The sequence below is a fragment of the Aotus nancymaae genome, unplaced genomic scaffold (genome assembly GCF_030222135.1).
Source record: "Aotus nancymaae isolate 86718 unplaced genomic scaffold, 86718_ANA_hifiasm-v0.15.2.pri h1tg000003l, whole genome shotgun sequence".
Taxonomy (NCBI): Eukaryota; Metazoa; Chordata; class Mammalia; order Primates; family Aotidae; genus Aotus; species Aotus nancymaae.
In genome coordinates this window covers 18,909,790-18,937,650 of record NW_026988414.1, presented here as the reverse complement: position 1 = coordinate 18,937,650, position 27,861 = coordinate 18,909,790, and the positions used below count along the sequence as shown (strand labels likewise).

The 27,861-nt window shown below is 48.4% G+C and overlaps 2 protein-coding genes across 2 annotated transcripts in view; one reads left to right on the top strand and one right to left on the bottom strand.

Moving 5' to 3' along the window:
• The window catches only part of SNX30 (sorting nexin family member 30), a 121,839-nt gene extending 115,675 nt beyond the window's left edge, over positions 1-6,164 (top strand). The window contains exon 9 of the mRNA XM_064378895.1: positions 6-6,164. Within this exon, the coding sequence (XP_064234965.1) occupies positions 6-65 (60 nt within the window). The 3' untranslated portion in view covers positions 66-6,164. The remainder of the gene's footprint in view (positions 1-5) is intronic.
• Positions 6,165-10,515: 4,351 nt separating this feature from the next.
• On the bottom strand, positions 10,516-23,640 carry SLC46A2 (solute carrier family 46 member 2). The gene is made up of 4 exons (XM_012461846.3): positions 22,318-23,640; positions 20,222-20,305; positions 19,370-19,526; positions 10,516-11,103 (listed from the first exon to the last, which is right to left on the bottom strand). The coding sequence occupies exons 1-4, from the start codon at positions 23,444-23,446 to the stop codon at positions 11,073-11,075; spliced, it is 1,401 nt and encodes a 466-aa protein (XP_012317269.1). The 5' UTR covers positions 23,447-23,640; the 3' UTR covers positions 10,516-11,072.
• Between the last annotated feature and the right edge of the window lie 4,221 nt (positions 23,641-27,861).

Below are 27,861 nucleotides of genomic sequence, written 5' to 3'. Positions count from 1 at the left end.
TGCAGTGCCTCATGGCGTGGGAGTCGATTATTCCACTACTGCAGGAGAAACAAGAGGCCAAGTAAGTTCCTTCCTGGGATGGAGACTCTTCTACCTACACAGGGCCTGGCACCCCATACCAGAATGTCCCTGCAGTGCCAGAGAGGCAGCGCTGGGAAAAAACCACAGAAACATCTCTCCTTTGTATTTTTCCCTCCCCCATCTTTCGCCCCAAATTAGTATTTATTCCTTGGTGGAGTCTGTGAGGCTAGAATCATCTCTCAGCAAAAGCAGCATACCTCTGTGTTATGAAGGCACCTGCTCAGTGAAGCACTACGAACATTTGAAACCAAGGGACAAGACAGCCTGCAGCTGCCATTCTGACCTTTCATGACAGTTTCCTCTTTAGGGACAGCTAAGTGGCCTGTGGTAGGAGAGAACCTGGGGCCTGCTTTTCAAGGCGGCGGAGGAGGCAGGAACAGAAGGCAGCCATTGCTTTCTGTGGAAACGTGGTGCCTCTGGAATTGGCCCCTGTGGCCATTGACTCATCTTGGCCAAGGAGGTGTCGGTGGCTCCCTGGAGAGTCCTTAACGTCCAGTGGCCTGTCTCTGTGAGTGTGGCCTGCTGCCTGCTTGTGATGAGTGATACCGTCTTACTGTTTCTGTTTCACATAGGGACATTTAAATCAGTGTCAACCTGCATCCATGCTTGAGTGAACAAGCCAGCATCCTTGTCCTCCGGTGATGCCTTTGGGAAGCTCAGGGGAATGCTCCCCAAGCTTGTTTCTGACACTAGAATGCAATAGATTGGAAACTGTGTGTAAATGAAAAAAAAAAAGGCGCATTTTTTTCTTTTTTTTTCTGTGAAGGTCTTCAGTGTCTTTCTTTTGCTTGTTCACTGTCATCAGAGCAGGGTTAGACCTGTGAGGGAATATCTGTTGTCTCAAAGTCAGAGAAGCTTCCCGTCGTTGAGATTAGTGGGCATATACCAAGCTCCACCCCCGGTGTCAGTTTTGTGCGATTTGACTTTACCTCACCAAAAATTCCTACTTTAATATTTCCTCCTATGTTCACTGAATGTCTGGGCAAGCTTTTGGTGAGAGGGCTGGTATGTCGTGTTGTTATGATCCAGTCGTAATTTGTCGATGCAGTGTGAACGTTCTACATAAAGTGCTTTAACCCTTAACATTTCCTGGTCAGGAAGGAAAGCCGGTTCCTGGACGGGCCTCGAAAATGACAAATACAGCGGCGAACCTTTGTTTCCAGCTAAGCTAAAGTCTCCTCAATGTGCAGCCAGATTCCTGGGAACTGCTGACTGTCATTAAAGTTTGCATTTCAGACGATCGCCTGGTTTACTTTTCACATCACAAAGCAAACGGTCACCAAGGATCTATCTTTCAACTCATTTTTTTTTCCTGCTGAAATGAAGCTACATGTCATGTTTCTGTTCTTTCATCCGTGGCTCATCCTTATAAAACTATGAATCTGAGCCTCAAATAAGCTGTAGTGTTTTTGTTTTTTGTTTTTTTTGCTTTGCTTTTAATGAAACAGCTGTGTTAAGACGCTGCTTTGGGTGCAAGTTCACCTGGAAATACTGTTCAGCCGGCAGCCCACTTTTAACTGCAGGTCACGTCGCCCAAGGCTGTGGTGCTGCTGATGCCGCAGTTGGACGGCATAGGTCAGCTTGGTTCTGTTTCATTGTGTTTGACAATGTTGCAGTTTAAATGGTAATTTTTAAATCAATTGGTACTTGCCTGTACTGTTAAACCCTATTTGTGCCATTCTCAAGTCCTTTGATGTGAATTTTCAGTTTCATACAGTTAGAAGTGACTCATTAATGCGGAAAGGGAAGAACAACCCGTGTACCCCCAAGTGACTGTGTGTTTCATTCTACCTCTAAGCCATCGTGTTGGCGTGGGTATGGATGCCTGGATCTGACCTGACACTGTGCTGGGAGAATCAGGGTGTGTCTAATGGCGAGCTGAAAGCCCTCTGTTGATATTTGGCAGAAGACACCAGCCCAGCCCAGCAGCAAATGCTCATCTTTGGGAACATAGGAAGCTTTGCCTTGGGGAAGCTATGCTTTACAAATGCCTAGTGTAATGAATGCTTGGAAAAAACTGGAGTTACAGGAAAACTAAATCTGACTGCCTAGTTGCCAAAGCCCAGAAACATTCCTATATAATGGTTTGTTGGGAAAGAAGGCAGCTCTTCAAAAAATTCATCAGGTTCCTCCCTGGGAGAGGTGGGGAGGGGCATGGGATGCACACGTCATTCCTAGTGGGAGGCAGAGGCTGGCTCTGAAGGGAGGCAGGCACCGTGGGATTTGGTCTTGCTCTATTTGGTCCACATGTGATGCTCTGTGCTGTAAGACATCAGCAAGATCGGGAACAAGGCAAACTTTCTGTCCTTCAGGCATGTTGTTGATAGCAGAGCCAGGAAGTCCAGTGTACATTACAGATTTTCTGGGAGAAATAGTCCTTCTGGAGAAAGGATTCCTTCCTAGCCTCTAGGCTGGTGTCTCATGAGGTGTAGAGGCTGGTCCAGAAGGAAGGGGACGTAGGTGGTGAAGCAGGCTCCCCCGGGCCTCTGAGGACCAGCAGTCCCAACCATTTGCCTCTTCATTTTGATCAAGCACAAAGGAGATCTTCCCTAGGAGAAGTGTCACATGGAGACTTCTGTGCCAAAGACTGCCTTGTAGAGCTTTCATCACCCCACCCTTCTTGGCTCCACAAAATTGTGGCCCTGAGATCACTATTCCTCTCTTAAGTATTTGTTTGTTTGTTTGTTTTTACTTTACCTCAAGCAGACAGACATAGGTTTTGAGGCTTGAATACATGGCAGTGGAATGCAGGGCCCTCCCTAGCAGCTGCCTCAGGCCTGGGAAGTGATAGATTTCATACACCCCAGTTAAAAATCCAGAGAAAGACAGAAGAGAGGCTTCCTAGGAACTGAGAAAATTTTAGAGATGCAAGTGATGTTAAGGAGAGTCTTATGATTTGTAGCAAGCAAGGGCACTGATGCTCTTTCTTACTAATGTGGTAGATCTACACGAAGATTCTAGGCTGTTCTACTCAGCAAGGAACCGCTGCTCCTCAATGGGGAGGGAACAGCCAGCTTTAGTGTTGGGTTTTATCCTTCAATAAAAGTTTTATAATGATTCCTGTTCAACTTAAAGTGTGATTATGGAGATGATTGGCTCCGTATTTCACCGTGTCATTCCTTCAACTCACCAGACACCTTTCTTTAGCTGAAATAAACCGGCATGACCTGGAGATCAAGGTGACTGTAAGCTAAGTCTGTTTTCGTGCCACATTTCAGCCCCACCCGGAGTGTGTTCTAGATATTGTTGATTTGGATGGTTTTCTCAGTTACCACTCCACATGGGAGAGTTCAGTAAATGCATACCGGCTGCTCACTTGGTGTAAGGCTGCCTTTTGTGATCAAAGGACGGGAAGTTCTGCTTCAGAGGAGGGCATGATGACCATGTGGCAGTCTGCAAGTGGAATTGCTCTCTCAGGGTGGCAGCCCAAGGAACATCCAGAGATTGTGCGACTTGGGCCTGCCATTGCTGGCTTTGAAATCACAGGCACCGGGATCTGTCTTGACATCATTCACTGGACTGCAGGACAGTCATTCTTCACACTCTATCCTGAGCTGGTGAAAGAGGAGGAAGAGGGAAGTCAAGAGCAACCTCCGAGGGCTGGGTTGGCCTCTTCTGCTTGGGTCTTGGAGTGAGTTAGAACTGGGTTCTTGTCTGGCCAGATGGGTTGCTGGCTGCACTGAGGGGTGATTGCTTTCAGAAGATGGACTGCCTGTGGTCAGGACAGGGCACACCAGTCTGGACTCCACCTTCCCAGACATCTAAGAAGCTGTGGAAACTGGGTGATCTAATTATAGGGCTGGACAACACTGCTTTGGCCACCCTCATTTACAAACTTAGGTTGGGAATTTGGATTTCCTGTCTCCCTTCCAAAAGCCTTCAAGATAGCAACAGATGGACACACCCTCTCATTTCTTAGGTCTTCTCTGGCAGGTGGCAGGTGACATTTATCAGTAAATTCGAGGCAAATGTTCTCTCTCGGGCCAACCTCACAGCTTGCGTTGGGTGTGTTGGAATTGTTCTCCTCTGCCTTGGGATTTTTTCAATTCAGTGAATAAACCAGGAATCCAATTTTTCACCAACCCACTCTATAGATTGTCAGCTTTTGGCGTGAGGGATGCCTAGTCTCCTCACAGTTGCACATATCGGAGTGTGCGTAAGAGTTGTCTGTGTTAGAAAAGGTTGGGGTGGGGGCTTTGTTGCAGGGGATTGACTCTTCATCATAAGTTTGAGAGGCATCCTGAGTATGACTGTCTAACCCTTTCTATGGGGCCAAAAAATATGTTTTCCAGGTAGTTTTTACTACTATAGACAGTCTACAAATAAGTGCTTTGGAAAAATAAACCAATAAGATATTTGTCTTCTGTATAGACATTCCTTGTATTTAGCACTTGAAAATCAACAAATCTAGAATTTTGAAAAATGCCACAGACTGTTAAAAGCCCGACTCTACTTTTTTTTCCAGAATTTGTCAGTACCTACTAATATGCCTTATTCTTCTTCAACAACTGTTTTAAAAATCCTGGGTAGAAAGAGTTTTAGAAATGTAATCAGTTGTTCAGCTTCAATAATACAGAGATCTAACATAGTCAGCCCTCAGGCCCCCTAAAGAAGCCAGCAAGAAAGTGAGGGCCATCACTAGGGTTAGCTTTGGGGAGGGGAAAACTAAGTACTGCTTTTGCCAAATAATATTTTTGATAATGTAAGGAAACACAGGGACCACAAAACCTTTTTTTTTTTTTTTTAAAGTGTGAAAGGTTAATTTAGTGCCTTTTGGCATACTTTTGATTTTAGAGGATATTGTATCGACATCGACAAATCATGTAGATACAAAGAATGCTCTAGATGACAACAGTATTAAATGTCACTCCTGATTCTACAGCACAGTTTTGAAGATACCGTGGGGTATCTTCAAGCCTCAGAGCAGCTTGATTCAGATAGAAATTCTCCATGGGTTGAAATGCCAAAAACAGAAAACATGGTGTTGACTCACGTAATTTAGTCCGTTTCAGCAGAGCCTTTGCCAGTCAACACCAGTGACGAGGAGAATTGCATATTCGCTCCCAGCAGCGGCACCTTCACACCAGGTGGTTCTGGGCTCTCTGTAGGCCGGTCCTTAGTAGGTGACACCCAGCAACACCCCTGTTGGATAGGATTGTTCACAGTCTTAGACCAGTACTTCAGTCACAAATGATACTGGGGAGAGGAAAGGGAAATCACTTTTTTCCTCCATGTGGAAATGAGAAAGTAGATCGCAAACCAAAATGTGCATCAGTGTGATCGAGCAGTGGCTCTGCCATCTGGGCCTTTCTCCAGTAACAAACCAGCATCCCTTAACGGCACTGTTGGCCTGGACACCCCTGAGGTTTGGATCCCATCTGGTGGATTCCCTGTCCGTTGTATTTCTGTGTGTCTGTTCCCTTCATCGCTGTGAGTTGGGAGTGCATTGAGGGATGATGTCCATCTGATAGATTCCTGTGAAATCAACTGCCAGCAAACTTTCTAACTTGTATTTTAACTGTTAAAGAAGAGATGTAAAACTTTAGCTTTGGACATGTCCACATTATGGACTGTTACTTCTTCTTTTTAAAAGTCATTCTTTACGTTTAAGATTTTAAAATGCAAACCTTCTGAGGTATTGATGAAGTCCGCGGTGTAAATGTGTTACCTTCTCTCCATGCTGCCATTATGCCAAAATAAAAGCTGTGAAAAAAAAAAGTGCTTGAGAGAGTGTGTGTGGGTAAGAGAGTGGCTTATTTACAGGTGAGTCTTTGTTTCATGAAGCTACCAAACTTTAAAAAGAATGTCACCTTTTTTTCTTTGTTATGGAAGCCAGAGATTATAAAATGGAAAAACAGAGTCGTTTTTGTTGACTTTTTGATGCTGGCACGAGGTTTTTGTCCACTTTTTTCATATATCTGTGTATAAAAAAATTGTTGTTTACTATGGAATTAGTATTACATTTTGAGGTAAACAAAAGAATTTGTATTGCTTGATAAATATTAGCTTGTAAATTTAAAGTTTCTTTACTTCAATTAACTTAAAGTAATGGACCAATAAACCCATCAAAGATGCTTTCTTTACCTTGAGTCATGTCCTCGTTTGTACCTTCTTGTAAGGCAGAAAAACGTGTGTCTGTTTTTCTGTTTTCTTACTTTCTCTTTAGACATTGTCAGTTTGCCTATAAGAATCAAGACATACAGAGCGACACAAAGAAATATATATAATTGAACTATTTTTATTCTTCACTTCTTCATAGGCCCATCCTCAATTTACCCTCTTCCACATCAGCACCAATTTGGGAAGATGAAGAAACTTCCTAGTATAGTAACCATCATGATTGGCAGGCAGACTGGCAGTCAGCCAAGGTATTTACTACATGAAAGATTTCCTGCATTATCCCATCGCAAAGCACAGCATTATATTCTGGGTCAAGGCCAGTCCAGTTGACCTAATGATGATAATGCATTGAACTTCAGTATACTTAAAATGGTGCTGAACTTGACTTACTGATAGTAGACATCATTAAAACTGCAGTCATACAAAATAAGGCAACAAGATGAATAAGACGTGGATCAAATCTCAGCTTTTCAACTTATTAGCTATGTGAGTTTAGGCAAGTCACACTTCTCTGAACATGTAGCATTACGATCTTTGAGATGAAAACAGGCCTTCCATGAAGGGTTGTCGATAGGACTTGCAATATGATACAAAGGACTTACGCATCAGGCAGGTTCTCACCATGTGATAGCCCCTTTCTGAAGACTTCTAATTTAAATATTAAGGATATGGCCAATTTAAATATTAAGGACAACAATCCTTCCTGTATGCTTTGCCAGGTTGTTGTTGTTAACAGGATATTCCTTTTTCTTTTTGAGACAGGGTCTTGCCCTGTCACCCCAGCTGGAATACAGTGGCATGATCTCAGCTCACTGCAACCTCTGCCTCCTGGGCTCAGGCAGTCCCCCCACCTCAGTCTCCCAAGTAGCTGGGACTACAGGCACGTACCACCATGCCCGACTAATTTTTGTACTTTTGGTAGAGACAGAGTTTCACCATGTTGCCTGGGCTGGTCTTGAACTCCTGAGCTCAAGCGATTCACTTGCCTTGGCCTCCCAAAGTGCTGGGATTACAGGCATGAGCCGCTGTGCCTGGCCCTGTTTTTGTTTAAGAAGATGATAGAAGTAGAATACTGAAGGACTGTGTCAGACTGAAGGCCTGGAGAATGGAGAGGAATAAATTCCAAATGCCATGGCAAGAAGTGATAAAGGGACGTGAAAAATAGCTGGATTTAAGAGATTTACTGGGGCAAGAAGAATAGACCAGAGATGAGTGGGAGATTGCCAGCCTGGGATTTGGAGATGATGCCATTAGCTAAAATCAGGAGAGAAAGATAAAAGATGGAGGCTGGGCATGGTGGCTCATTACTGTAATCCCAGCACTTTGGGAGGCCACAGTGGGAGATCACTTGAGGCCAAGAATTTGAGACCAGCCTGAGCAACATGGTGAGACAGAAAAATCAGAAAAGATGGAATGAACTTAGATGGTGGGATGGGAGAAGGAGAACTTGGTTTGGCTTTAGATTTGAGGAAATCCAGGTGGAGATGTTGACGTGGGGGTAGACTAGATTACACGGGAAGAGAACCAAGGACAGGGCCTTGGGGCCTCAAGAATTAAGGATGCGGGCAGGGCGCAGTGGCTCATTCTTGTAATCTCAGCACTTTGGGAGGCTGAGGCGGGTGGATCACTTGAGGCCAGGAGTTTGAGACCATCCTAGCCAATATAGTGAAACCCTGTCTCTATCAAAAATACAAAAATTGGCCAGATATGGTGGCACGTGCTTGTAATCCCAGCTACTTGGATGGCTGAGGCAGGAGAACCCCTTGAACTCAGAGGTGGAGGTTGCAGTGAGCTGAGATTACGCCACTGCACTCCAGCCTGGGCAACAGAATAAGGCTCTGTCTTAAAAAAAAAAAAAAAAAAAAAAAAAAAATTAATGATGCAGGGAGAGGAGGAGGACTCGGAAAATTCTTAAGGAGAAAAAATTGGGCCCCATAGATAAGAATGGTGATTCTTAAATGAGGGCTTGTGAGACACCTATTGTTGACCCCCACTCCTAGAGTTTGACTTGGGTGGGACCCCAGAATTTTCTAACAGATTGCCAGGTGCTGCTACTGCTGCTAGCCCAAGAACCACTGGGTTAGGACATCTGTTAGAAGAAATGGTGACCCTGGGAAAGCTGACAAGGTTTGAAACTCCAACCCTGGTGACAGGTGGGGTTGAAAAGGAGTCAATACTTGGGCGTTGAGCGCTCAGCTCGGGTTAAAAAACACAAGTTTATAGCAGGGTCAATGTGGACAAGGAAGGATATTAAACAGCAAAAGCAGGCTTTTCAGGAGTAGGAAGGATTAGATTCTTTAAGGCTGCGGAGCTGGTCAGAGGCTGGAGTAGAAGGTAAGGAGTTGGGGAATGAGCATATTGGTGAGTAAGTTGCAGAGGTTGAACGTGATCTTGACCTCATCTTTCCCATCCCATCTGCTCTGATCATGTTGCCAGACTCTGAGGGAGCGCTACCTTTTATTCAGTTGCCTGAGCCCCAAATCTGAGTCATTCCACCTCCATGTACCTCACCCTCTACCATCCATCCATTAACCAGCTCCTCTAGCTCCCAAATACTTTTCCATGTCTATCTACTTTTCTCCATGCTTGTAGCTTCTTACCCGATTACAGGCCTGAGCCACCAAGGCTGGCCGGTCAGTCTGCTATTATCCTTCACCTGGTTACTGCAAGGGCCTCACAGCTCATCTCCTTTCTGCAAGTCTTGCTCACTCCTCCTTCCACCAATTCATTGTCCTCAGCGTGGCCAGGGAGCTGTTTCTAAGATGCAAATATAAGCACTCCGTGTTCCTGCTTAACACTGTCTGACAGCTATCCCCATTTACTCTGAAAAGAAATGTCTTTCTTTTGAAAGGATATTTTATGTTATTCCTCCTTGCCACTCCAGTCTCATCTTACCTGTCCCTCTGTAATACCTGTCCCTCCCTCCGTCTTTGCTCCCTTCACACTGAATTCCTAAACCTTTGATATATTTTTACCTTCAGGCCTTCCAGCATAGTCCTCCTTCTACCTGGAATGTCCCCCAACATCTGGCCTTGGTAACTCCTACTTACCCTCCAGCCTTATCATAGAAGTCACTTCTGGGATGTCCTCCCTGATCTCCCAAATCTGGATTCTGTGCTCCCTTACATTAGTGAGGTTGGGGAGGTTGAACGTGATCTTGAACTTCTTGAACTCATTTTCCCATCCCATCTGCTCTGCTCACATTGCCTGACTCAGTGGAAGGGTGCTAGCTCCTTCCCAGTAGAAGCAAACGTTACCTGCTGTTCTGTCTGCTTCACCTGTTAGTACGCTCTGTTAGGGCAGACACAGTCACGTGCTATTCTTTCTGTGTCTCAGCACCTCGCATGGGACCTGGACCTTATTAGATGTGTCATAGAATTTTGTTCATTCCCTGCAAGAGGATTAGAGATACAAACTCTCTGAGCCCCAATACCCTGAGACTTAAATGCATTCTCTAGCCTTGCGTTTTACCCTGTGTAAGAACGTCATGCCTGTAGTCATGGATGGAATCTGACCTGGGAAAGAACGATTCACACACTCCTGCTATGAACGTTGATTTTATTAGACAAGTCTGCTTTTATAAATCCAAGTAAACTAGGTTACAAAAATGAGTACCTCAAATAAAATGGCTCTTAACTTATCTCTCTTCCTTCACACCACCCACTTTGGGAAGCACCGTTGACTGGAAGTACTCAATTAAATGTCCCATTGACGAAGGCCTTGTGACATTTGCTTGTTTTAAAAAAAAAATTTTTATTGTACTTTAGGTTCTGGGGTACATGTGCAGATCATGCAGGATTGTTGCATAGATACACACATGGCAATGTGGTTTGCTGCCTCCATCCCCCTGTTACCTACATCTGGCATTTCTCCCCATGTCGACCTCCCCACCCCACCCCACTGTCCCTCCCTTGGCCCCCTCAACAGACCCTAGTGTGTGATGCTCCCCTCCCTGTGTCCATGTGTTCTCATTGTTCAACACCCGCCTATGAGTGAGAACATGCGGTGTTTGGTTCTCTGTTCTTGTGTCAGTTTCCTGAGAGTTATAGTTTCCAGATTCATCTATGTCCCTACAAAGGACACAAACTCATCATTTTTTATGGCTGCATAGTATTCCATGGTGTATATGTGCCACATTTTCCTTGTCCAGTCTATCATTGATGAGCATTTGGGTTGGTTCCAGGTCTTTGCTATTGTAAACAGTGCCACTGTAAACAACAGTAATAACAAAACTACCCAGAAGCCAAGGGCCTGAGCTCTGTCGCTCTCCTGAGTGTTTATAGCTAAGAAAGACTCAAGAAAGAAAGCTGACTTTTTTCAAGGTTTTATTTTAATTTAAAATACATTGTTCGTGCAAAACTGTTGGTAATTCTTACAAAACATCCCTTCCACGTTCCCCTCAGACTATGATAATGCATGCTTTGAGTTCTCCGTGGGGCTTTTAGCACAGCACTCAGGTGACTAGTTAGCCATACCTTGGAGCCCTCAAGACAGTGCCTTGAAGAAAAGAGGCAGGTTTGCTGTAGGTGGAGTCCGAAGCCTCTCACAGGGCCTGGGACAGCTGTGTGCAGCCTGCATAGAACCCTTTAGTTAGTTCATGCTCTTCTGTCACAGAACCTAATCTCTGCCTCTAGGGGTGTCTTAAAGCTGAGAACGTGTTTCTATCACCAGGAAAGTGCCTTCCCTATCCACCAGGGATCGCTGAGCCAGAGCAAGTCATTCTGAAGCCAACTCCAGCTGGAACGTGGGTTTCTTAGGCAGTGGGTTGCTTTGGTTACCAGTTCCCTGGTCCCTTCTTTTGTCTTCTGTGGGGCTGGCCATGGCTGGCGTTTTCAGCTTCTGGAGGGAAGCATCTTCATTTCTCTGTGATGTCACCATGGGACTTCTTTATAGGCCACGATGCTGTAAGAATTTACCGTAGAGAGTTACAAGAGAAAAGCTCAACTAGGGTAAAGGTGAAGCTGCACTCGCAGGGTTAATGAGAATTACAAGCCAGGCAATAGGCAAAATCATAGGTAGGCATTGACCAGGGTGTGCTGCTGCACTGTGACCCACTTCCCTGCAGCTGCTAACTAAAAGGAGCATGTTGACCATTTAGAATCTCTGATACTGGCCCTTTTTACTTAAGAATTGCTTAAGGTGTTTTTCAATTTTAATTTTTTTTTTTTTTTTTTTTTGAGACTGAGTTTTGCTCTTGTGGCCCAGGCTGGAGTGCAATGGAGCGATCTCAGCTCACTGCAACCTCCGCATCTCAGGTTCAAGCGATTCTCCTGCCTCAGCCTCCTGAGTAGCTGGGATTACAGGCATGCACCCTGCTAATTTTGTATTTTTAGTAGAGACAGGATTTCTCTATGTTGGTCAGGCTGGTCTTGAACTCCCAACCTCAGGCAATCCACCCACCTCAGCCTCCTAAAGTGCTGGGATTACAGACATGAGCCACCACACCCAGCCAGTGTTTTTCAGATCCTGAATTCCAGCAGAATGGCTGGTGCCAACCTAGCCCGAAGACCCTCACCAAGGAAACAACTCAGCACAGGAATGCGGTTTCTTCATCTCCCTGTCCTGTGATTTCAACCCTCACTTCTTGACCAATCAGAGCAATCCCTACACTAGCCCATCACCCATCCAGACCCCTTAGAAGCCCATCCCCAAACCTCCCTGGGAGGTGGGTTTAAGGTTTCCTCCATCTTGTTCGGCTGCTGTATATCATTAAACGCTTTTTCTGCTGCAACTCCCACTGTCTTGGAGTCTGTTACTGTGCAGTGGCCAATTGAACCTGGTGGTCCTGTAACAAAGGGTGCGCCTTTTCCTCCCCATCCATCAGGCCATCTCTTTATTGCTGGTAGACTTAAAATTTTTTATTCATTTATGGCATCAGAATCCTGCACTGAGTGGGGAGAGATTGTCCAAAGGAACTTCTCTTACTTCAGGTTCATGCCGGTCTTGCAAGTACTGAACTTCTCCCTGTGGCCCATAACATCCTGAGCCCTTCGCCTCCACATTTTCTTTTTCCTGGAATCTCCTTCCATGTCACTTCTGCCTGCGGATGAACTCCCATGTATATCTCAAGATCAAGATTAAGCCTTTGCTAATTGCAAGCAGAATGAGCTGCCTCACCTTCTGCCTTTCCGTAGCTCCTTTATCCATTACATTGTTTAAAATTATCTTAATAAATGGATGCACAGCAATTAGGAGGTCTGAACTGAAGTCCTGGATCAGTGTGACTTTGGCTTGTCCTTCAAGCTCTGGCACCCTGGACTTTCTCACCTGCTTGAGCTCCAGAATCCTCAGGCTCTAAGCTACAGCACAGCACTTCTTGATGAATGAACAACACTTGGAGGTGCTAACATGGGTTGTGCACTTAGATCCAAGCCTTTTAAGGGAAACGTTGTAGAGACTTCCCAACACACAGATTTCCCTTCTATGAGTGCTAGGGCCCTACTGGGAGGGGCGCTGACTATCCTTAAGACTCATTGTATTACAAGGCTGGCAAGTGGAGAGTGAAGACTTGGAAGCAGCCAGCACAGGGCCACATGACCCTTGACCCCTGCTGTGGACCACTATAGCACAGCCACAAAGTGATGGCCAGCACCTGACTTCATGGGCAGCCCCAGGCAGCTCTGGGATGTGGGCAGTCAGCAGTGCTGACTTAGTCAGCGTAAGTCAGTGCTGTGAGAGATGCTACACCCTCTGACTGGGCACGCATTTATTAAACAAATGCTTTTTGATTACTTCCTATATGCTAGGTTCTGTGGACACAGAGGCTGCAGGGAGAGCCAAACAGCCATGGTCTCTGCCCTTAGGAAGCCTTCAGTCTAGTGAGAAAGCATATGAAACAGCTAATCATGAAATCATCATCACTGCATGCCGCAAAGGAGAACATGGGAAGCTCTGGGAGCATGTAATAGAAGGGTCTCATTTAGATTGAGGAGGGTTAGGAAAATTCTCTTTGAGAAAATGGTGTTTCAGTTAAGACCACAACTAGTTGGGTGGGAAAGGTGTGGGTGGAGGAGGAAGAGTGGGAGGGGAGGCGACTGTGGCTGAGGGTTGGGGAGGGTGGGCAATGAACAGGAGGTGAGAGGGTGGCCAGGCCAGCTTACGCAGGGCCTTGTCGTCCACAGTAAGACATTCATTTTTTTGTTTTTGTTTTTGTTTTTGTTTCTCTTTTAAGACAGAGTCTTGCTCTGTCATCCAGGCTGGAGCACAGTGGCGTGATCTTTGCTCATTGCAGCCTCCACTTCCTGGGCTCAAGCAGTCCTCCCACATCAGCCTCCCACGTAGCTGGGACTACAGGCATGCACCCCAGGCCCGTCTAATGTATTAATTTTTGTAGAAATGGGGTCTCACTATATTTCCCAGGCAGGTCTTAAGCTCCTGAGCTCAAGCAATTCCCCCACCTCAGCCTCCCAAAGTGCTGGGATTATAGGTGTGAGCCACTATACCCAGCCAAACATTTGGGTTTTATCCTAAGAGCAATGAAAGCCAAGTGCAGGGCGTTGAGAAGGTGGTGATACGACCTGATTGACACTTTAAGGACCTTGCTCTGGCCACCTGCTGGAGAGAGGATGGGAGTGGAGAACAGGAGTGGATGTATGGAGAATGGTTCAGAGGCTTAGTCATCCAGGTGCTTTGGAGATGAAAAGCATGAGTTTGAGGCATATTTTGGAAGTAGAATCAGTGAATTAGGCCTGAATGATTGGAGGTGGAGGAGATGAAGGACAGAGTGGATGCTGGTGACTCTCAGGTTTCTACCCTTGGTGGGTGGTGCCGCCATTTAATGGGACCATGAGATTGGAAAGACAGGAGTGTGAGCAGGCTTAGGAGGTATCAAGAACCCCATTTTGGAAGTTTAAATGGTAAGGTGAAGCTTCGGAAGTGCTTTAGGTTGCTTAGACAATGTAAAGTGGGAAGGCAGCCCAGAGCAGAATCCCAAACAGTTCCCACATTGGAGGTTTGTAGAGAAGAAGCTATCTCAGGTAAGTGGGAGAAAAAACAGAAGAATGAGGTGTCTTGAAAGCCATGTGACAAATACCTCCAGAGGAGAGAGTGATCAACAGCATTAGGGGCCATGAGAAATCATGTCAGATGAAGGCAGCAGCAGGTCGGCTGATGCAGCTAAAAAGTCATCAGTGGCTTTAGTGAGAGCAGCGCTGGTGGGGTTGAGCAGAGGCAGTCAGTTGAGTCAGACCGGAGTGGGTAGACAGTGAATGGGAGGTGGGGAGGTGAGGCGGCGTGTGCAGACCCGCCTTGGAAGAACTTGACTCTGAAGAGGAGGAGGAGAGGGGGGAACATCGTATGTCAGTTCTGGTAGAATTCAGGAGAGAGTGAAGCAGTGGAGTGAGCTTTCTAAGGAGGTGGGAGAGGCCACACCCAAATGCCCGGTGCAATGCATGAGGTGGATGGGAGAGACTGCCTGGCTTCATTCAAATCCTGCCTCTGCCACCTCCTAGCTGTGTACCCTTTGGCAAGTTATAGAACACCTTGGAGCCTGTTTCCTCACCTGCAAAACAGGGATAATAATAGTAATTCCCACAGAGGATTGTTTGGGAAGATGATTAGTTAAAATATATGAAAGAAAGTAGTGCCTGGGTGGTAAGGGCTATTTAAGAGTTTGCTGTTATTATCATTGAAAAAAGAAGATGGATGCAAATGAATAGGGCTGTGGATTAGAGAAGACCAGGATATTCTGTTGTGATAGCTTGGCTTCTGTTTTTTGTTTTTGTTTTTTCCAAGATGGAGTCTTGCTCTGTCACCCAGGCTGCAGTGCAGTGGCGCAAACTCAGCTCACTGCAACCTCTGCCTCCTGGGTTCAAGCGATTCTCCTGCCTCAGCTTCCCGAGTAGCTGGGACTACAAGCCCACGCTGCCACGCCTGGCTAATTTTTGTATTTTCAGTAAAGACGAGTTTCGCTATATTGGCCAGGCTTGTCTTGAAATCCTGATCTTGTGATCCGCACACCTTGGCCTCCCAAAGTGCTGGGATTACAGGCATGAGCCACCGCACCCCGTCTGGTTTGTTTTCTCAATGAAAAATGAGACATTTGTTAAGTGCATGTATATTGGAGGGCATGAAGGGAGAGGGTTATGGATGAGCAGAGCCTCACAATTATTTCCTCAGCATCTCCCTATTGCGTCTAAAGAGCAAATAGGAGAGAGCAAGTTCTTACGGTACCATGAAATTGGCTCACTTTGGTACCAAGAAGGGGTACAGCCACAGCCCCCTAGGATTGCAGCCAGGCTGGGATCTCTCCTGGCATCGAGGAAGAGGATGCCGACTCTGACCCAGTCCAGCCTCTGCCCTCCGAGCCCTCCTCTGCCCTCCGAGTCCTCCTCTGCCCTCCGAGTCCTCCTCTGCCCTCCGAGTCCTCCTCTCTGCCCTCCGAGTCCTCCTCTCTGCCCTCCGAGTCCTCCTCTGCCCTCCGAGTCCTCCTCTGCCCTCCAAGTCCTCTTCTGCCCTCTGAGTCCAGCCTCTGCCCTCCGAGTCCTCCTCTGCCCTCCGAGTCCTCCTCTCTGCCCTCCGAGTCCTCCTCTGCCCTCCGAGTCCTCCTCTCTGCACTCTGAGTCCTCCTCTCTGCCCTCCGAGTCCTCCTCTCTGCCCTCCAAGTCCTCCTCTGCCCTCCGAGTCCTCTTCTGCCTTCCGAGTTCTCCTCTGCCCTCCGAGTCCTCTTCGGCCCTCCAAGTCTTCCTCTCTGCCCTCCGAGTCCTCCTCTGCCCTCCAAGTCCTCCTCTGCCCTCCGAGTCCTCCTCTGCCCTCCGAGTCCTCCTCTCTGCCCTCCGAGTCCTCCTCTGCCCTCCGAGTCCTCCTCTCTGCCCTCCGAGTCCTCCTCTCTGCCCTCCGAGTCCTCCTCTGCCCTCCGAGTCCTCCTCTGCCCTCCGAGTCCTCATCTCTGCCCTCCAAGTCCTCATCTCTGCCCTCCCGAGTCCTCCTCTGCCCTCTGAGTCCTCCTCTGCCCTCCGAGTCCTCATCTCTGCCCTCCGAGTCCTCTTCTGCCCTCCGAGTCCTCCTCTGCCCTCCGAGTCCTCCTCTGCCCTTTGAGTCCTCCTCTCTGCCCTCCGAGTCCTCCTCTGCCTTCCGAGTCCTCCTCTGCTCTCCAAGTCCTCCTCTCTGCCCTCCGAGTCCTCCTCTCTGCCCTCCGAGTCCTCCTCTTCCCTCCGAGTCCTCCTCTGCCCTCCGAGTCCTCCTCTCTGCCCTCCGAGTCCTCCTCTGCCCTCCGAGTCCTCCTCTCTGCCCTCCGAGTCCTCCTCTGCCCTCCGAGTCCTCCTCTCTGCCCTCCGAGTCCTCCTCTGCCCTCCGAGTCCTCCTCTGCCCTCCGAGTCCTCATCTCTGCCCTCCGAGTCCTCATCTCTGCCCTCCGAGTCCTCCTCTGACCTCCGAGTCCTCCTCTGCCCTCCGAGTCCTCATCTCTGCCCTCCGAGTCCTCATCTCTGCCCTCCCGAGTCCTCCTCTGCCCTCTGAGTCCTCCTCTGCCCTCCGAGTCCTCATCTCTGCCCTCCGAGTCCTCTTCTGCCCTCCGAGTCCTCCTCTGCCCTCCGAGTCCTCCTCTGCCCTTTGAGTCCTCCTCTGCCCTTTGAGTCCTCCTCTCTGCCCTCCGAGTCCTCCTTTGCCTTCCGAGTCCTCCTCTGCTCTCCGAGTCCTCCTCTCTGCCCTCCGAGTCCTCCTCTCTGCCCTCCGAGTCCTCCTCTGCCCTCCGAGTCCTCCTCTGCCCTCCGAGTCCTCTTCTGCCCTCCGAGTCCTCCTCTGCCCTCCGAGTCCTCCTCTCTGGCCTCCGAGTCCTCCTCTGCCCTCCGAGTCCTCCTCTCTGCCCTCCGAGTCCTCCTCTCTGCCCTCCGAGTCCTCCTCTCTGGCCTCCGAGTCCTCCTCTGCCCTCCGAGTCCCCCTCTGCCCTCCGAGTCCTCCTCTGCCCTCCGAGTCCTCCTCTCTGCCCTCTGAGTCCTCCTCTGCCCTCCGAGTCCTCCTCTGCTCTGGCATCCCTGCCTGGGTTTTTATGTCATTGGAATGTAACTTTTCTTCCTGTGGTTCGAAAGCTTTACTGGTCTTTCCTGTTGCTCTCATTTGAAGATTGATGGTACAGCCTTGGCCTCTCCTAGCTGTGAAACTTTTTCAGGATCTTATTTCTTTAGTGATTTTGCAGAAGGGAAAGGTAATGGAAACACTCCCTTTACACCAGAGATTCCAAATCTTGGTTGTACATTTGAATCACCACGAGAGCGATTAAAATTTCCTATGCCCAGGCTGTACCGCAGATTAATTGAGTCATAGTCTCTGGTGGGTGTGATCCTGACAGCAGTCAATTTAAAATCTGGCTTTGTCTGCATGTGTTTCTCTATTGCTACATGTCTGCAACAGAGGGAAACAGTGCACCTAATGGGTGCCTTATCTGCATAAGCAATCAATTTCTTACTTGTTTTTTCCCATTGCTTTCATTTGTCTCCTGATTTTTTTTTTTTTTTTTTTTTTTTGACATACATGAACTAGTATCGTTTCCTTTTATTGATTTTTGGGTTTTGTTTAGGTTAAGGAGACTAAGTTAACCATCTGCCAATAAAATTGGACTGGATGATTTTTAAGTGGGCAAAAACTATTCATCCTTTGCTCATTTGGCCAGAGAGTGAGACTCCAGAGAAGTCTGCATTGCATGGTAGCTCTAGCTCAAATCCAACCCATTCAGCCAGGACTCACACGAAAACAGGAGCACATGAAAAGCCTGCAGGGTAGGACAGTTCAAAAACAGAGCTGACTCAGTTTGTACCTTAGGAATGAGAACTGGTCGTGCCTGCTGATCTATAAATTCTCTCAGCTGTTTGGTCTTCCTATCTTATTTTTCGCAATGATGAAGTAATGCAAAGAACTCTAATGATTGACGGCTCCTGTCTTAGGAAGCTCAACTTCCCATTCAGGCAAAGATGTGTATTATGATGTGATGTGAGAATTCCAAAAGGGCTTTCACTGTCCCCTTGGACCTGCCTTCCTTTATTTTCTACTCTGCTGCCTGTTATACAATCATTACTGATCTGTAGAGGCCTCACGTGCTACTAGGCAGGTCCCTTGAAAATGCAAATCTGTATCAAATCCTTGTGCCTTACTGTGGATACATTTATTCTGTAGGGAGATATATATATATTCCTTTCTCGTGTGGCAACAGTGGTAAAAGAATGAGAGAACCTCACTTCGAAGGAAGTGGTAAAAGGGTCTAACAGTCTAAAGAGAACCGTGCCGTCCAGCGTGGGAGCCTCAACCCACATGTGGTTACTGAATACTTGAAATGTGACTTGTCCAAATTGAGATGTACCGTAGGCATAAAATACATACTGGATTTCAAAGAGTTAGTGTAAAAAAGAAGCGAAATATCTCACTGATATATTTTGTAAATTGATTACGTGTGGAGATATTTTGCATGTCAAATAGGTTATTAATATTAAAATTAATTTCACCTGTCACTTTTCTCTTTCTAAAATGTGTCTACTAGAAAATTTAAACTCACACACATGGCTTGGATTTGTGGCTCCTACCGTATTCCTGTGGGACAGGGCTGGTTGAAGACAGAACTATTCCGTGCTGTCTTTCCATTTTGTTGATGACCTAGGCTAGTCGTCTCCATTCCTCTTGTCTTCCTCCTGCCTCTTGGCTCCCACATTTGAGGGCTCTGATTTTACAAATGACACGATTCCCCCAGAGAAGTCCAGGGGACTGTCCGAGGCCCTGTCTGGAGCTCACACAGTCCAGCAGCAAGGAGTTTTCAGTGGCACTGAGCACAGAGCCCTGTGAGGGCACAGGGAAGAAACTGTACTGTGCAATGAGGTCTGATGGCTTTCACCTAAAGGCAGCTGAACAAAAGAGCTCTGATGGTTCACGAGGGTTTCTAATCACACTCTCTAGTTATAAGGAAGTATGTGGGACTCGTATAATTAGTCATTACAAAACTGCCAAAACGTGAGCCAGTGCCTAAGGACCCTGCTTCTTACTTGTGATTTTGGGGAATTCCCAAATGGCCAGATTTTTAGTGTTGGGAAACAGGAATATTTTTGCTTTGTGAGAGAGCCTACTCAGAACCCACCGCGTAAATGCTGAAAATAAATAACGCGGTGATGGTGGGCTGGAGAAGGTCCAGCATTCCTAGACCAAAGCACCGGGGTCCCAACCCAAGCAGCAGACGCTGCTGCCATCCTACCTGATTGGGATGATGGCCAGGAAGGAGAAAACGGAGGAGATAGCAAAGCAGGAGCCCACAAACATGTCCATGGTGAGCTGATAGATCTTGTTGTACACGGTGGATGTCACCACACCGGTCAGAGCCAAGGACAGCTGCAGTATGACAAACACCTTTCCTGTGGAAGGGACGGAGATTGCTCAGGAGTGCATTGCTGTCCCTGCCTCACTCCCCATTAGCTATGTCTCTGGAGAGCTCTGAGGAGACCTTCCCTCTTACTCTCCCTTTTTTTTTTTTTTTAGAGAGACAGGGTCTCACTCTGTTGCCCAGGCTGAAGTGCAGTGCCACAATCCTGGCTCACTGCAGCCTTGAACTCCTGGGCTCAAGCATTTCTCCTGCCTCAGCCTTCTGAGTAGCTGGGACTACAAGCATGTGCCACCATGCCCGGCTAATTTCTAAATTTTTTGTAGAGATGGGGTCTCACTATATTGCCCAGGCTGGTCTTGAACTCCCAGCCTCAAGCAATTCTCTCACCTTGGCCTCCCAAAGCACTGGGATTACAGGCACTGAGACACTGCACCTGGCCCCTTCTCAGTCTTTGTGGCTCAATTCACTAGGAATCCTGCCTCTGTCTGCTGAATCTTCCCAAGACCTATGGATGATATAATCCTTCTTTGACTGTGGCTTTTTAGTGACTGACTTTCTGAGTCACTCGCATACCCCTGTCTCCACTCTCTCTGCCCTGAATGGAAACCAGTGTTCCTAGTGTCTTCAAAGATGCTTCTGATACTCTCTCAAGTGCCTTCTGCAGGTCTGTGCCTCATGCTGAGCAGCTCTGAAACAGCCCAGGCAGAAGATTCTTACACTACTCACCATAAGAGGAGCCCTTTATGAGTTTGGACATAGCTGATCGGATGGTTGTGATGGGGATGAGAGCAAACAGCATGACGGCTCGAGCTGAAAGAGATCACACAGGAACACTCGCTGTAGCCCAGCCTGGGCCAAGGAGGAAATTAGCAAAAGCCTCATTTAGAACTCCCATCTCCCCACAATCCGAATGTGGCTTGACCTGGAAGAAGTCATCTCTCTGCTGGCACACTAGCACCCTCCCTCGACCAGTCTGTGACCCTCTGAGCTCTGCTGCTGCTGTATATGCTGCATACCAGTCTGCAAGGCGGCCAGACACAGGCGACAGAGTGAAATGTGTCTTTACTGGTGGAGTTAAGTGATTACTAGGGAAGTGAAACTGGTGCCACCACAGTGACACAAGGCCCCTCTCCTTGTTTCTCCAGGAGAGAAGTGTGTGTTCTTGACATTAGTGAACATCTCTGGGAGATGGTCCCAGGAGCTTTGGCAAATTACCTCCAGCAATCTGTCCCATGAATCCACCCACTGCAGAGCTCTCAAGCTCTATTGATTATTGAGATGCAGTGTGTGTGTATGTGGGTGTGTGGGTGTGTGTGTGACAGAGAGAGAGAGAGAGCGCCAGGCACAGGGGCTCACACCTGTCATCCCAGCCAGCACTCTGGGAAGCTGAGGTGGGTGGATCACCTGAGGTCAGGAATTTGAGACCAGCCTGACCAACATGGTGAAACCCCGTCTCTACTAAAAATACAAAATTAGCCTGGCGTGGTGGCACATGCCTATAATCCCAACTACTTGGGAGGCTGAGGCAGGGGAATCACTTGAACCCAGGAAGTGGAAGTTACAGTGAGCTGAGGTCAAAACAAAAACCCAAAGAGAGACACAGAGAGAGGTGGTGGGCAAAAGGGGAAGAGGGTACTCTGTCCTATGCTGTTCAACTGAGGGCTAACCAGAGGTTAGCTTGCCATTTTGTTAAATGTTTCTGAGATGTGTGACCTGCCTGGGCCAAGAGCCAGCCTTAGATAACTGTCTGGAGTTGTTCTTTCTGATATGATAGCCACTAGCCCCGTGTAACTATTTAAATTAAATAAAATGACATAAAATGTACAAATCTGTGCTTTAGTTGCACTAGCCACATTTCAACTGTTCAATAGCCACATGGAGCCAGTGGCTTCTGTATTGGACAGAATGAATAGTGACTATTTGCATCATTCTAGAAACTTCTATTGGAGCATTAATTTAGAGCTTTCTGCTTGTAGTTGTCTGACCTGTGTTCTCAGATGGAAACTTAATGGTGCTTCCTTGGGGAATTTATTACATTGGTCGTGCAAGGTATTTTATTGAGTATTTTTATGCATTTTTAAAAAGCCCTTACTTGACTACAAATGATTTTAATTCAGGGACCTTTTCAGCTGAATTACTTGAATTTCCCTCCATTTTTTTTGAGCGGGGGCGTCGGGGGGAGCAGGCAGAGTCTCACTCTATCACCCAGGCTGGAGTGCAGTGACACAATCTCAGCTCACTACAACTTCTGCCTCTGGGTTCAAGCGATTCTTGTGCCTTAGCCTCTTGAGTAGCTAAGACTACAGGTACACGCCACACCTGGCTAATTTTTGTATTTTTGGTAGAGATGAGGTTTTGCCATGTTGGCCAGGCTGGTCTTGAACTTCTGACCTCAAGTGATCCTCCCCCGCAGCCGCCCAAAGTGCTGGGATTACAGGCGTGAGCCTTGGTACTTGGCATTTGAAATTCCATCCCTTTAAAAAGAGGGTTGGGGGAGGAAGACATTCAACCCCATCTCCTCTGTTTAAGACCATCCTGAAGCTTCCCCTACTGACTCCAGGTACTACTGACCACACCTCCATGACCCTGGTACACTACAGTCATGAATACCACTCTGGTAACATTTCACTTACAATATAGATAATTAACAATACATTACAGATAAACTCAGGGGCACGTCATCTTGTGTCCCTTGTGCCTTCTAGGTAGCAGGTTCAATCCCCGGAGCTGAGCTAGGACACACAGACCACGCTGTCCCTGGGGTCAGCCCCATGATGCAGAGGGCCAGCAATGTCCTGCCTCTCCAAGAGTGCCAGACTCACCAATATAGAACATGTATGTCTCTTTCACAAAAGCCAAGAGGAGGGCTCCTGACCCAAAGGAGACCATCCCAATCATGATCATGGTGGTGTCCCGGAAGCAGCGAGAGAAGACCAGGACACCCAGGAAGCTGGTGATGAAGATGGTGTACCCTGCAGCCATACCATAGCCCACTTGAACTTGGTTCCAACTGAGAGGCTCCCTCAGCACAAAAAGGGGCATCACGTCCACTGTGCCAACCACCGCCAGGTCATATATAATAGCACCCACAAAGAGCAGGGCAATCGTGGTTTTATGGGGTTTTGCTTTTCCGGGAGATGGAGGGTGCCCCATTGCGCACTGTTTGTCCAACTGATCAGGATCCAGAGTGCGATATGTGCCAACCGTGCCAGACACGGTATCCACGGTGGGGAGCTCCTGGCGGGGCTTGGCCACCGACTCAGGGACCTTTAGCACCAAGAGGCTGTAGAGCAGGGCAAACGAGGCACAGCTCACGCTGCAGGCCGTCAGTATCAGGCCCTGCCCAGAGTGCCCAGCCATCGGCTTGAAGAGATGCCCGGAAGCCATGCTCCCGCAGAACCCCGCCAAGCCCAGGATCATGTCAATAAGGATGAGGCGCACGGAGCGGCGGCCCTCGGAGGAGCCCAGCGATCCCAGCGCCATGACGCCAGACCAGAAGGCGGAGAAGCCGCCGCACAGCCCTTTCAGCGCCGCCGCCCCGTACAGCACCTCCACCGGCCAGTCCAACAGCACCTTGAGCAGCAGCACGAGGCGGGAGAGCGTGAAGCCCAGCAGCGACACGCAGATGGAGATCTTGCGGTGGTAGCGGTCGCTGAGCCAGCCCAGCCCGTAGGCGGACAGCAGGGGCGACAGCCCCACCACGAGGTTGTAGATGATGTAGAAATTGGAGATGGCTCTCTGCTGTTGGTCCTCTAGAGCCCCCCGGGGCGACGGGCTGGCGCTGTGGTTGGAGAAGCCTCCGGCTGCGTAGGACGCCTTCACCACTAGGAGTAGCCCCGCGTCGTAGAGGGAGGCAGCCACTTGGGACGAGGCCACCACGGGCTCGATCCAGGTCCTCGGCTGGAAGCGAGGCAGGCGGTCCCTCCACGGGCAGGTGGCCTCGGGGCTCATGTGACCTCTCTGATGGAGGGATCGAGGGGCTTGCTGGCTGCAGCGACAGAGAGATGCTCCCAAATTCGGCTGCTACGGCGGCTCAGGGTTCGGTCCGAGAGCGCGAGTGTGCGCGGTGCGCCGGAGTATTCGCCGGAGAGTGGTGAGCGGAGGGAGCCAGGACAGCAGCGCCTGTGGCAGCAGCCAGTCCAGCAGCCGAGTGACCTCCCGAATGACTCCTCCTCAGTCCAGAAAAGGCCTCGCTCCGCCCCGCCCTTGCCACCTCAGGCGGAGCAGTGCTGGCGACAGTCCAGGGAAGCCAAGCGCAGGGGAGCTCACGGCAAGGGTTGGCTCCAGGCACCAGCATCCCCCGGGGCCACTGGGTCACGCTGCTCCTGTGAGCGCGTACGCCTGACGGGGCTGAATTTCCCCACAGCCAGGCGTTCCCGGACCTCCTGCGGATCGCTGGGGACCCCCCCACCCCCCGCCCGCCACTAGGGCGGGGGCTGAGACCTAGCTGGAAGGAAGCTCTCCTGGACTGGCTCAGGGAGCATTTCTAAATTCTCCCATCCCAGGAAGGCAGGTTTGGGGGAGAGGTGGGATGCCTAGGATTCTGCCTAGTACTGGGGTGTCAAGTTTTATTTACAGTTTTAATGCAACAGAGACGCACGTGCTATAGGCAGGTGGGTAGCACTTTGAGAGAAGTAAAAACTTGGGAGCCGCTCGATCCAGGCTCTTCTGGTGCACCTGCATTGGTGGGTCTAGTGCATGGGCCCTGTGTAGAAGGCTCCTGCCTCAAACCCCAGGGTCAAGGGAGAGAAGGCAAGATCCTGCCAACCCTAGATGTCCCCCCAGATATAAAACTGGACTCTTGGGCAGGGGCTTGAGCCCCCTGGAAGGGGCAGAGTCACCAGGGTCCTCTTCTTCTGAATCAAGTGCCCAGGTCTCTTTCTGCTTCTTAGTAGTCCCTCTTCTTTCTACAGGCTCACTCCCCAGGACTGGGCTGAGACCTCCACTTCCCAGGTGGCCTCGCTTCCTCTTTAGCCCACACTTCTGCACAGAGAACCAGGGTGATGGGTGGTGCAGGGGCCAAAATGTACCAAGGAGCATGACCTGCTCCACGGTCAGCCCCAGGGATAGAGACTCAAAGCACACAGCCTTCCTGTCCCTCTACCCACAACCCACCACAGCTCTGGCAGCATGGATGAACAGGAACCCCAAGACTTGAAAGGGAGTTGCAGGCTTGTAGGGAGAGCTTAGAAAGCCATGTGGAGGCTGGTGGCTCATGCCTGTAATCCCAGAACTTTGCGGGGCTGAGGTGGGTGAATCACCTGAGGTCAGGAGTATTAGACTAGCCTGGCCAACATGGTGAAACCCTGTCTCTACTAAAAAATACAAAAATTAGCTGGGCACGGTGGTAGGCACCTGTGATCCCAGCTACTCAGGAGGCTGAGGCAGGAGAATCGCTTGAACCTGGGAGGCAGAGGTTGCAGTGAGCCGAGATTGCACCATTGCACTGCAGCCTGGAAGACAGAGCAAGACTCCATTTCAAAAAAAAAAAAAAAAAAAAAGCCACATCAATAATATAATCATGTAGGGAGTAGGGACTGGATTCCAAATGATGTAGTGTAGCGATGTGCTCTTTTGGTAGTGTTTAGGTGGGTTATAATCTCCTTACCCGAAACCCCCAACCTCTAGCATGGCCCAGCCTCCTCATGTCTAGGCCCAGACAACTCTGTCCTCTGCAAAGAGAAAGACACACTTAGTCTTGCCCTTCAAGATGTGCCCTGTGGATCTGGCTCAGCAGCCCATTTCTTTCTTCCTCTCCCTCATCTAGGGCCACCTTGGGAGATACTGGTTTCACCCAACCCAAGCCTGGCTCTCCCACTCCATTCTTTTCTTAATTTTTCTAGAGGCTACAGCAAGCAGTCCAACCACCTTGATCCTATGAGGGGTGGAGCCTCCAGGGGATGAGTGGGTTATGGGGCCAGGTGGTATTCAGCAATTAAATATGGCCATGAGAACAACCTGAACCAGATGAACGACTCTGGCCACTTGATCAAGGAGTCTGTCTATTCCAGGGCTGTAGACTGCAGGGGGCAGCCCTTGTCATCTCTGGGAGGGTCTGTGGTATTTCAGTTCTTCCCATCCTCTTAGGAAACCAGGGACATTGGAAGGGTCTCTGAGAGATTCACATCAGATCTAGGACAGATCTGGTGGGAGCTGGGTTATCAGGAGGCTAGCCAGCCCGAGGACCTTCCAGGCTTCTGAGTTCTCTGGCCTGGAAATGAACTAGACTCAGGGTAGTCAGTGTCTTTCCCAGTTTAGGCTACTGAGGGTTGGATTATATTCTCATCATGTCCCCACTTCCCGCTCTATCTGTGAGTGCAGGCCCCAGCCGAGCTAGTGCCTGGTCATCCTCTGCAGCCCAGGCTACCAGCAAGTGGAGCCCGACCTTGCCACTCCAAAATGGAGTGTGGAATCTAGTCTCTAGCACAAGATTGGCTTCATTAAAGTGCAAAGACTTACTCTCTGATGATCAGCTTGATAAAATCGCACTAATCCAGAAGAAAGGAACTTTAAAAAAAGTAGCAGCTAATATTTATTGAGCCTTTATTATGTACGAAGCGTTTTACACGATTTAACTTGATCCTCCCAAAAAGTCTGTGAGCTTATCTATCACCCCATTTTACAGACTGAGAAACGGAGACCAGAGAGGTCAAGCGATTTGCACAGGAGCACAAGGCCAGTAAATCAGGAAACTAGTATTTGGCATCAGTCTTTGCCAGCCTACAGCTATGAAGAAAATACAGTTGCCACAGAATTTTCTTTGAGATGTCCTCTTAACCCACAAGGAATGTGGAGAGGAGTAGAAACAACACAATCATGTTGTGATTATTGTTGATCAACAATGTGTATTGCATAAATAGAGGGAACAAGAGCGGATAGTTTATCTGTTGAACCTATATCGCAGGCACTTTACACTCAGGCAAGGAATACTTCTGTTTTCTCAACAAAATTCATGGCCCCCAAATTCATCTTAGAAAGGAACAGTCTTTGAAAAACACCTTTGGTCAGTGTTAGAGAGTGAAATCCTCAGGTCTGGCTTTCAGCTGTGGAGGAGGTTCCAGAGAGGGGGTGGAACCTTTGTGCATGAGTCAACAAGAGGGAAGGGTGAGAGAGAGAACCAAGGAGGGAGAAGAGGGGAAAGACATTGAGGGAGGAAGTAAGACCAGCGGGTATTGGCAGAGTCAGGACAAGAACCGTTGGTGTCAGGGTGGTCTAAAGGGAATTTTGAAGAACAGGAATGTCTAGTGTAGATTTTAAACATCTTGCTGTATCACGTACGTGTGAATCCGTCTTCTGACCTCCCTTTGCTCCTTAGTTTTTTGTTTGTTTGGTTGGTTTTTTTTGAAACAGGGTCTTGCTTCTGTGCCCAGCTGCACAGCAGTGCAGTGTTGCAATCAAAGCTCACTAGAGCCTCAAACTCCTGGGCTCAACCAATCCTCCTGCTCCAGCCTCCCAAATAACTGGGGCTACAGGCATGCACCACTGCACCCAGTTAATTTTTAATTTTTTTATTTATGGTGAAAACAGCATCTCACTATGTTGCCCAGGTTGCTCAGATAGGTCTCAAACTCCTGGCTTCAAGCGACCCTCCCACCTCAGCCTCCCAAAGTGCTGGGATTACAGTCGTGAATCACTGCACCTGGCCTTCCTGAGTTCTTTAGAAACGTTTACTTAAATGTTTTGCACAAGTGATTTTTTTTTCATTTTGATAGAAACTGCTAAAGAAGCTATGCTTCATCTCTGGATTGACATAATGCTGAGCAGAGACCATGCGGGAGGAAAAGGAGGACATGAGAACAAAAATCTCCCAAGGAGTCACTGAAATCTGGAATAGGCTTTGGACTTTCACAAGCTATGAGATTGGGAAGTTAAGTCCATCTGACCCAGATCTTGAGGAGCATAGAGACCCTTGCAGCTGATGTGTAGACTACACTGATGGGGAAGGCTAAGGCAGGAGGATTGCTTGAAGCCAGGAGTTCAAGACCAGCCTGGGCAGCCAAGGAAACAAGTGAGACCCTGTCTCTACAGAAAAATTTAAAAATTGACTGGACATGATGGTGCATGCCTACAGTCCCAGGTATTTGGGAGGCTGGGGTGGAAGGATTGCTTGAGTCTGGGAGTTTGAGGCTCCAGTGAGCTATGATCGCACTACTTCACCCTAGACTAGGCAACAGAGAGAAACTCTGTCTCTATCGTTACTATTTCAGGTGCTGTGGTAAGCCTTTCCCTCAGAGATTGGGAGCAAGGAAAATAAGATACCCCCGAAAACGTACATATATACTAGAAAAAAGTAAAGATGTACAAACTCTTTCAAGAAGACAGAGACAAATCTTGTCAGTGACCACCAAACACTTTCTTTCAAGTGT

Excerpts from the sequence above, each read along its gene's own strand:
- SLC46A2 (XM_012461846.3), bottom strand. The coding sequence starts at position 23,446 with ATGAGCCCCGAGGCCACCTGCCCGTGGAGGGACCGCCTGCCTCGCTTC. Across the intron at positions 20,306-22,317 it reads GACATACATGTTCTATATTG|CTCGAGCCGTCATGCTGTTT; the intron begins GTGAGTCTGGCA and ends GATCTCTTTCAG. Across the intron at positions 11,104-19,369 it reads CTGGCCATCATCCCAATCAG|CATCGTGGCCTATAAAGAAG; the intron begins GTAGGATGGCAG and ends AAATTCTTACAG.